This window comes from Argopecten irradians, chromosome 4, assembly GCF_041381155.1.
Source record: "Argopecten irradians isolate NY chromosome 4, Ai_NY, whole genome shotgun sequence".
Classification (NCBI taxonomy): Eukaryota; Metazoa; Mollusca; class Bivalvia; order Pectinida; family Pectinidae; genus Argopecten; species Argopecten irradians.
Genome location: NC_091137.1, coordinates 40,343,735 through 40,354,779, shown reverse-complemented (window position 1 = coordinate 40,354,779; position 11,045 = coordinate 40,343,735). Strand labels below are relative to the sequence as shown.

The following is an 11,045-nucleotide window of genomic DNA, read 5'->3' as shown; positions in this document are numbered from 1 at the left end:
TGTTTTTAGACACAAATCCCAGCATCACATTGGTAGCCTATTCTTTGGTTGTAACCAATGTTTTAAAATAATGTTATTGACAGAAAATCTTTTGTACAATTTATTAGAATGATTTTTTTGGGGGTTTTATTCAATTTCCAATAATTTCAAATAATTTGAGGTCTACAGACCAACTGTTTCAAAGTTGTGTAATCAGATAGCAAGACGCAGATTGTTTTAAGGGTTTAACAAAACCTCAAACCAAATTGTTACCAAAAATAAGTCCACAATGCTTTATCAAAATGTTCCAGGACTTTTGTGAAGCTGAACAGTCATTTACTAATGGATAAAATTAGACTGACAAAGACACAAAATGTTCTGGCTACCATGACCATTGAATAACCCTGGGTATTTAATATAGTTTGGCTTTTAATCATTTATTGCTGGTTTTAAATGCATTAGTATTCATATCTGTGTGATGTGTAGTTCATTATTTTGAAATATAAATATCATCATTAATCACAAGAAGGAATTACACGTATATTAAGTTGATAATAAGCAAATGATTGGGAAAAATAAAGAAAAATTAATGATTTATCATCAACTGACAAAAAAATTCTTGATGCATTACAAAACACTTGTACACATGGTAAATATGTCATCACTATTCTGCTTTCAGTCAATCTAACAATACATGGTTAAATTTGGTGTAAAAATTACCTAATAAAATATATAAAATAATATCATTCATTGACTAATTTTGCTGAAGATTATGACATACTACTTTGGGGAAAAAACAGAATTCAAATAAGATTTTAGGGAATTACTTGGACCACAAAAAAAACCGGATTAAAATCATCCTCAGATTGAATTTGTCATTCATTCTATATATTTCTAGAAAATAAATGTACTTCTAACTTGTTATAGTGTCCTAGTCTTGCTTTTAAGCAACAATTCATGCAAAGAAGTCTAAAGAAAGACAACTCCTTTCAATATGTAAACCACATGTAAAATACCTTTCTATTTAAAGAGTATTCTTTTCAGCATACACTCAGCATATAAATATCAAGCGAAAAAATTATAAGGCAAAGCACATGCACTGTTCATGCAAATATGAATTCAATCATTTTTAACTCGCAGCACTAATACCAAGGATTATATAATTATTGTCATATTTTTTCTATTAAATTGAATTTAAAATTTTCCATGTGCATGCTTCTTGCCTTGTTAATAATAAATTTGAATCGCCTGTTTTAACTGTTGACCATATTTTTGGTTTCCATTAGAGACAGAGAAACATAAATGTATAAATTAACATATCATTCCCTGTACAAAATCAATGTAACTACAAATGATGATTTTCTTTTTACACACTATCTCTATAAACTTAATAAATAATATGCAATACATTCTATATATGAAGATTCAACTATTGGGGAAAGAAACTCCCAAAATATTTTTAAAATATGTTGATCACAACATTAATTCTATATATGATATAGTTGCTTATTTATGCAGATCAAAATTTGTGCTTTTTAAAAATTGTTTACTTTCAACAGGGAAATTTAATTTCAAATTATACGACTCAAATTTTGCAATTCAACTTTAGGACAATTACATACGGTATTAAAATGTATCAATTAGTATTTCATATAACAAGTATTAGGACCATGTCAATATCTGGTGAAATAATGGAAAATATTCCCATACAATAGTCAGCTATTCTGTATGAGATTATAATATCCCCTGATCTCTGAATAATTAAAGTGAACAGTCGGGCAAGGATGGCTAAAGTTGGTAAAAATGGTGTGAATGTATCCAGTATAATTTCTTATGAAATGGAAAAATAAAATCTCTCGTCAAAATCTGTCTGCGTACGAAGAAATTGATTTAAAGTTTGGGAATTCTAAAACGTCCTCCCGGCTCACTATGTCCGTAGTTACATTTCCACGCAGCCTCGCTTTCAATGCTTTCAACTTTTCTTTACTTTAATGGTCAGAATTGGGAAACTAAGCAGAACTTGACCATCGTATTAATATGTGAGAACTTTTGGAAGGCCAATGAACGCATTTAGACTGGTTTTCTTTGCCCGACTATTCACTTTAAATCAAAATTATTCTCAGATCACAGATATCTGCATGTGATAAAATGTGTAACTACCTAACTATGTTTTTTTTATTCTTGGTGAAAAATCTGCTAGCCCCATTAAAAGAAATGGACAGTTTATAAACTTATTTCAACTTGTGTACCAGAGAAAAAAAATAAAACTTCAACCATATGGTATATCAACCCATGCTCTTGCAACTGAACTGCTTTTTAAAATTTATACTCTGTCTTTAAGACTATAATAGGGTGTAAGTGAACAGCCCAAATCAAATTATCCCTACATTCCACTTCATGGTAATTTTGGATTTTCATATATACAGTAACAGACATAAGTGACACCACACATACCAGGTAAGTACCCTGTGATAGATGTATTGAAATCATTCTTTTTATTACAAAAAAAAACTTGCATGTTTAAATTTCAAAGCTCAATTTCTGATTTTTATGACAGTTGTAAATTTCTCAACAGCTGAAATTGATTCCAAGGGGCAATATTACCAGTTTAGCCACAACATAGACTTAAAAACTTAAGCATATCTTTTAATATATATAGTTAGTATTATTCTAGGGAAATATGAACTGCATAAAAGAATTGTTTTGTTTGGTAGTGCCACCTATAGAATCTAATACACCAAATACATCATAGAGAATTTGATGGAGATTCTGTAGAGGAATTACTAAAATTAAAGTCACATTTTATTCGATCAGAACTGAATCAAATATTCAATTTGTAAAAATTTCCAGCAGATAAGTAAACATTTTAGGAGTTCCCAAAAAACCCAGAACCCAGTAACACATTCAAAGAGTAAAATGCAGACATTGACTTTGGTCCATGCACAGAAACCTATATCATCAAACTTAATGTAACTACTCTCAGAGCAGTTTTTATAACTTATGAAAGCACAAACAACTTTCCACAGATCATGTGAAAGCTTTGCTGGTTTGCTGTAACAGATATACATCAGACTAGTACACTTCTATTGTCTAAATGCACAAGTCTATTTGCAGCACAGTACTGTCCAACTGTCCAGGGCAACAGTTCAGACTACAACTACAGATTAGAACCAATCCTTACAAATGTCTGTATCACCAAATTGTGTTCTAATGTAGAGATTGGGTTCACTGGTAAATGTCACTTTCATTTTGTGTCGTACCCAATCTGTGGAGACAAGAACTTAAACTAATGCCAGTCTTTTTTGCGTCCTGCTGAATCACTAGGAAGTCTTGACTCGCTTGCGAGGAGGTCCGAGAGGAGGACTTTGTTGACTTGCCAGAGCACGGAAAGCATCGGCTATAAGGTGGGGGTGGCTTTCTATGAGGGTCTTCCAGCCTGCTGTCTCCATCACATCTGTGGCATGACTACAACATAACAATACAACAATGTAAATAAAGTTTCTTTTTTCTTCAGAAAATATTTGATGAGCATTCCCACAAAAATCTTTTCATGGGAAATGTTGACTATGATACAACACAAACCTGCTTTAATATCATGTACCATTACTTCCCAGATTTCAGTTATAAATGCGGTTTTCTTTGTTTACATATTTTTTTCCAAATGAATACATAAAATTTACACAATAATGTGACATCAGAAATCAGAATCAAAATGTTTCTATAAACTAGAATATATGGAAATATTGACCTTCACATGGACATGTATTAGGGCTACTCTTGGACTATCCATGTAGGGGGGAGCACTTGTATTAAAATTTGATGGCTGGGTGCACGTGGGGAAACCCCCATTTTTCTAGTGTTTCTTATACAATATTTAATGAATGATGGTGTCTCGTAAAAAGTTTCCCCTTGCCTCTCCCATGTGGATATTACATTTTGGAACAACTCTAATTTGGAATGAGAATAACGGCAAAATAGGAGATATACTTTCGTGAATAAGGTGTGATGAGTTTACCCGTGATAATGTTAACATACCTGTTAATGAAGTCGATTGCATGTGTCTTTAGTTGGTCTGCACTATGTAGATCTGCCAGAACTAACACTTCACATACATTGTCTATAATAAGATTTGAACACAAAGCTTCTTCACACATAACCTTTAACCTGTCCAGAGCATACTGCAAATGAAATGAAAAACAAAGTTATTATGGAAAGGTTAAGAAAATCACAAGATATAGAAAGAACTGAATATACTTGATGAATTTCTTTGTGATCATGATCATCTGAAGCAAATAGGTACCGTTTATTATATATGAAACACAATCCTAATTGAAATCCTAGATCATTAATTAAACATATTCAAAATATGCTGCCAACAATTAGTTCCATATCTTTGGCCATTTCATAAAAGTTCAGATGCCTTTTGTAACCCTAGCAATCCAGTAGCTCTTAATGGATTCTAGGAATTCAGAAATTACACAAAGAACAAGATAATTTGACAAATTAAAGTTCCTCACCATTTATACCATTAGTGTTAAGGTGTATTTTGTTTCAGTGCCCCATAATATGGAGAGAACACCTATAATTTTTTTCTGAAATTGAGGTCAAAGACAAGATGTAGGTCAAATTGACCTGATTCTGGTATCACTATTTATATAATGTCTCGTCTAAAATGAACCCATACGTCAAGCATAAAGTTTCAGTAACTTCTAATACACGAGATATGGGCGATATGGCCTGGACAATGTTTTTCTTAGATATAGGTCAAAGATCAAAATATAGGTTAAAGTCAACTGGTTTCAAGATGGACCCATGTCCCGGAAGCCTCCATGCCTTATAGTACAGGATGTACTTGGACAAGCTTGGTCAAAATATAGGTCACAGTGATATGTTTTTGGTAGGTAACAAAGATGGTACAACATATCACCAAGATGATCCACATACCAAGTTCCAATGCCTTATAGTACAAACACCATATCACCAAGATGATCCACATACCAAGTTCCAATGCCTTATAGTACAAGAGATAGAGTCTATACAAGTTAATGTCGGACAAACATGCAGCACATCGGGACTAGTAAATTGCTACAGGTTGAACATTGTTTTCCCTTTTCTTCACTGGTGCTTGAAATCAAAAAAGCTGTCAAGTTAATGGAATCTTTAGCATTCTAATCTCATAAAAAATTGAATGAAAAATTCACCTTGCATTTTTGCATTACAGGCAATTGCCTTTTGTGAAGTCTAACACTCTTTCTAACTTATCAGTATTCAAGATAACATTTGAGAAGAATATGTCTTACTTTGTCAGCAGCTGCTAGAAGGTCATCTGCCATTTTGTCTAGATTAGGTGCCTTGCCCGTGTACACAAATCGTAGCATCTCTCTCATCACCTCATGGTCAACATCGGTTATTTCTACTCGGTTCTGAAATAATGAAAAAATATCACTCAATTAAATTTTTTTGTTTTTGGAAATATCCAAATATTTTCAAAGTGAATATCATGTATACTTACCACAGTAGTGTATGCAATATAGAATTTTTCATACAGACAGCAATTGTTATTCCTTTATCAGAAGCAATCAAAGGCTCAATATATTAATCAGAAAATTTTTGAAATTCAAAATTGAAAAAAAATATATGCAGCTCTATCAATGTTCAAAGATGTCTCTTACAAATGTATCAGGCAATTTTCTGTATCAAGACAGTGTGTTACTTTTTGTGTACTCACTTGTTTTCGTTCTTCCATTTCATGCTCAAACATGGCATAGAAAACCAGCGATCGAGCTACAATACAAGAAAATTTAGACACATTATCATTACTTTATTACTGGGAGGTAATAGGTTTTAAGCTCAATTTATTGATTTTAGACATTTTTTATCAATAAAAGTACAATGATTGCATCATTACACATCAATTAAATTTTAGGAGAAGGTGATCATGAAACAAGTCATAAATTCTAATACACATGTATGAACATTAAAGAAACAATGTATAAGTGTACAACAAGGTAACATCATTTTCCCCAACTTTAAAGAGCATTGTAATAGAATCAATTACTGCAAGCTTATAACATAATTTTTGAACTTCTAGTAAAATTTATAGAAGAAATGTTTGAAAGAAGTTAGGTAACAATTATAAATATTATATTTACACGTCTTCTGTTTCCTTTAATTATCTGAAAATATCAAGTCACTACCTCTTTTATCACTAAAGTTCAAGTTAAATAACATCGGATGCCTCCATATTGCTTCATCTTAAGAACTTTCAGGAGGTTTTAATTTTTAGTGAAAGGCAGGCTTAGATAAATGTTAGATGATATACATATAAATGTCATTACTACATACCCGCTAATAATGCTTTGTGAGCTTGAAATTCTCGCCCTCCTACACACAACGTTACATCACTAAATGATGACCTTTCAAACAGATTGCCAAGGTCATCGCTGAGTCGACACTCTGGCACCTTGACAGGTGTACAGTTAGACTGGCCAGACACGTTGACCGTGTCTCCTACCACAGATACCTGAAAGGGAAACAGATTGTTGTTCATAGGTATTTCAATATCATCATCTAACTCTGATATCCGGTATTACATTTTATAACATAAAATCAAACTTCTGTGACTAATTCATGTACCATGTGATACTGGATAACGTTTGTGCTGGACTAGTATCTCCAGTGGTGATGGAACATAATTCTTTCTAATTTTCCTGCTGAAATGATGTTAGATATCATATTTAACATTATTCCGTATAGAAATTATAGTCAAGCACAAACATTATCAGGTATCACGTGGTACGTGAATAAGTCCCATTGGAAAGAAATCCAACCAAAAGCTAATAGGAAACAAATCCATCAATGATGAACTGAAGCAATTTATTTTCAAAGTCACTGGACCTTGACAAGAAAATTTTACATCCAGGTAAAATGTACTTACTTCACAGAATATTGTCAGCTTGTCATCAGGTAGCAGACCATTTACTTCATCCATAAGAAAATCTCGTCTTATAAATTTTTTAAACCCCCAATCTTTTCCTTGAACAAAACGGTAAGCACGCTGACTCTCTGAAAGTAAAATGATATTATCTTTTAACACTGCAGCAACTTTGATCACTTTAAAATATATAAAAGATTTTGTTAGAAATCTAATTATAAAGTACATTTTTGATGTAATCTCTTTTGTGTCTATACCATAATATCAGAATCTATTCAACAAGGAACTTAAAGTTGATTCTGTTTTCCACCAAGTGCATGCTAGTTCACAAATTATTAAATTGTTCATGGTTATTTGCCCCTTGAAGGAAGCACTACCAGTTTGGAGGTTACATGGTGTTTTCTTTATGCCAAAACTTAAAGAGTAATATAGTTCTTGTATATTTGGAATTATATAATCAAGTACACCATGTAATGATATTTCACCCAAACCAGTGATTTAGTTGTTTTTGTTTGCTTGATTGCTTAATATTAATTAACATCTCCTTCATATACGACATCTTTATTTGCTCATGCTCATTGCCACAGTATAATTTTCTAAATTATCAGAAAAGCATAATGTCAGAGCTGCCATTTAGACAGCTATAATCAATATTGCAATCATGCACTGCCCAAACATATATTTATTTACAGCTATGTCAGCTAAAAAAGAAGAGTAAAGTGCCCATTGTTGTGAGATATCAACTACTGACCTTTTTATCACTAATCTAAAATCCTGACAATAGATATGAAATTTAAGGATTATGTGCACATATACATACCCATTGCTTTAGTTTCCTCACGTTTGGCATTCAGAATTGAGAACTTAAATTTTGCCCGTACTTCACTTTTATTACACGACACTAATAATAAATAAAGAGATAGATAGTCCTTGCTTTCCTCATCCAAGCCTTTGGGATTCACACGTAGACACCTGTAATACAACAAAACAGAATATCTAAAATAACATTCAGGGTCAAGGTATAATTTTCGCAGGAGTCATGGTTTATGAAAATGTTTGTCTACTATTTTTCATATCTATGAAAAATTAAGTGAACTATTGATGACTTGTATCAATATACAATAATATACTAGCACATGATCTCCTCTTATTCACAATTATACTTGTTGTTTCATGTATCTGAAGACTTAAGAATGAAGTGATATAATATTTGGAAATACATGGTAAACAATTCAAATTCTTGAACAATCTCCAAAAACAGTAAATAAGGTATGAACCATGGATTGTAACATCCATTCAAGGTTCACTTTTGTCGTTAATTGAAACTTACCACTTTAATTTGTCATTGGCCCCAGCTGAGAATGTTGAACTTTTCAAAACTTCTCCCATTTCTTCTCGACAAAAGCTGAAGTTGTTAATTGTCCAGATATATGAGAATTTTACCACTTTAACCTGTAAAATGAAAATTAAATGCATGTGTTATGACATCATTGATCTTGTTACAACTATGTATTACATCAAACTGACTTTGATAGTATCCAAATGGTAAAATATATTATTATTGCCAATACAATACAACGTCTTGTCAGAATTTATTTTTTGTTAAGTAGACTTATAGTTCGCTTAAATACATTTTTATTTCATTACAATTTAAACATGATGTCTTTACTTTTGATTATTTTATGAGTTTCTGTTTAAATTCTTAGCTGACAGAAAATATAGTGTTTTGTCAAATCAATGCAAACAACAGTATCATGATATTGGTCCTTTTTTAACAGTTTTACAGTTTTCGTAAATGGCAACAAGTCAACAAAAATATATATATGTATATGACACCTAAAAGAGAAATTTTGTGAGCATTAAAACATACCTGTGTGTAGCACCAGTTTTCTGCTACAGGACAGGACATTTCTGGTGGAGGTGGGGTAGGGACTCGCGTCACCGACATTCTCCCCGAATGGTCGGGCGCGGAAGTGGCCTCACGATCCAGCTTGAGTGTGTGTTGGAACAACCACTAAACCTTGGCTACAGTACAGAAAAACACCCAACTTGTGTGGCCGCTACATCCAGAGAGCTGGGTTAGCACCAGAGGTGTTCCTGTATAACATGAAATGAAACATTAATCTCCTGGACTCTGATGTACATGTAACGTCTTGTCAGAATATGAATATTGTTTTCTATTAATATACCTGGCTTATTCTCAGATATCAAAATTGTCCACTGAATTGTTTGATCATCTACACTAGTACAGAAATTATATAATGGGCTATCAATTAAACTTGTCTGATAATACATAAAATACAATAAGGCTGTTACAAGTACTCAGGCATGAGTAGGTTTCGATAAATGATACAGTCCAAAAATATTCCGGGTACATGTCTGTGTATATGTAAAATTAATATTAAAGTAGTACAAAATCTCATTAACTTGTTAAGTTGTTCTGTTTTCACTCATAGAGTCAGAGGATGGTACTTTATCTGTTTACAATATATTGGTATGTACAAAATGTTACCTTTTTTATTTCCAAATCCGTTATGATCTGAAAACATCAGTACCCAACTACCCATCTGACAGACATGAGTGTACTTGAGAGTTTATAATTAGACACAGAGACTGTCCCAATGAAGACAGTCTATTATTTCTTTAATATAATTTGTACTTCCTGTTCCACATGTGCAGGTGAATGATTCATGTATATATATGCAAGAGACAATCTGGTTAGTGTCATTTTGACACATCATATGTCCTCTTGTTATCCATTGTGACTGACCAATTATTGCAGTTACCAAATTTTGATACATAAATATCAAATGGATACAGCAATATTATATGATGTACAAGTTTTGCATCACATTAATTACAATGATAACTTTTAAGCAAAACAGTCTTTACTGATGATGAACCGTCTATATAATAACATGATATTTCACTAAAGGTTTATTAAATTCAATTAATATTTTATATCTATTATAAAGCTCATTATTGAAAATAAACATTCATACGAAAGGAAAAATGAGTTAAACAGAAACATATGTATAAGTTTTTGGTAAATGTGGCACACAACTGTAAGATAGTCACAAGTATAGGATTTCAATGTCATGATCAAACATGACAATTAAAATATATGGTAGATCTAGATATATAAGGAACCATAAATGAAAATTTGAAATACTTAATTAGGATGTTCTTATACAGAAACATTTCATGTGACCACTTTTTCATATACTAGGTCAGGAGGCCAAACTGCAACTATTTTTAGAAAATCGATCCAACATGACAGTTTAGGAAACTGCATGCTGAGCTTGAAATAAACACGTTTCTACGTGCGTGCGCCTGCTGTTTCAAGTTTCCGAAAGAGAAGTTCAATAGAAATGACAACGGCTAAAGCCAAACAATAGAATAAAGTTATCAGAAACGATAACTGAATATTCTAAATATACCGATAAGTGTTTTCTGAACACAGCAAAAGTAAAAAAAAAAAAACCAAGCTGTGTCATATTTTTTGCCCTCTATGGCTCTATTATTTTCGTCTGCTCGGGGGTAAACGACCGAGGACATGCGGAAGAGAGGGAATATTTTGACGTTACCCGGTAGATGATTTAGTAACGAGACTACATTTTTTGTTGTTATACAATGGAAAAAAACGTCTGGTTTAATGAATTGAGGATTTGGTAAACTAATTAAGACCATCAAAATAATTTACAATCCAAGAAATCCGAAGTTGACCGATCGTTCATCAGGCTAGACTTGTTTTGATGTGCGACAGCCAAAAATACATGTAAATTCCTGTACGATACAGCCAGATCATGTCTAAATCATACAAAAGATACTATACCTAAGTTTTGGAATTCTTTCTCGCCATTTTTGTCCAGTAAAAACCTCCAACTCCGACGTAATTGGAAGAATTATCGCATTAAAATACACAAAGCTCGGAAGGCTAGACGGATCTGTCCTACATTCATTTCACGCATGCGCACCTGTAAAATGATGAAGATCCCAAATCGAGTCCTTGTCGATTTTAATATCGTTTTCAAGCCTCTGTGACATACAATATTTGTTTCATATGAAAATGTATTTATTTTACATTTCTCTATAGTAGAAAATAGTAAATATTAAAAGACAGTCCGTATTA

The 11,045-nt window shown here is 32.4% G+C and overlaps 1 protein-coding gene across 1 annotated transcript; it reads right to left on the bottom strand.

Annotated features, from left to right (window-relative positions):
* Positions 1-124: 124 nt before the first annotated feature.
* On the bottom strand, positions 125-10,906 carry LOC138321658 (speckle-type POZ protein-like). Its single transcript, XM_069265491.1, has 10 exons — positions 10,749-10,906; positions 8,784-9,010; positions 8,244-8,365; positions 7,734-7,885; positions 6,917-7,044; positions 6,325-6,502; positions 5,708-5,763; positions 5,280-5,402; positions 4,015-4,157; positions 125-3,444 (listed from the first exon to the last, which is right to left on the bottom strand). The coding sequence occupies exons 2-10, from the start codon at positions 8,859-8,861 to the stop codon at positions 3,300-3,302; spliced, it is 1,125 nt and encodes a 374-aa protein (XP_069121592.1). The 5' UTR covers positions 8,862-9,010; positions 10,749-10,906; the 3' UTR covers positions 125-3,299.
* Positions 10,907-11,045: the final 139 nt, after the last annotated feature.

Excerpts from the sequence above, each read along its gene's own strand:
- LOC138321658 (XM_069265491.1), bottom strand. The coding sequence starts at position 8,861 with ATGTCGGTGACGCGAGTCCCTACCCCACCTCCACCAGAAATGTCCTGT. Across the intron at positions 8,366-8,783 it reads AAAACTGGTGCTACACACAG|GTTAAAGTGGTAAAATTCTC; the intron begins GTATGTTTTAAT and ends TTCATTTTACAG. Across the intron at positions 5,403-5,707 it reads AAATGGAAGAACGAAAACAA|AACCGAGTAGAAATAACCGA; the intron begins GTGAGTACACAA and ends TCATTATTTCAG.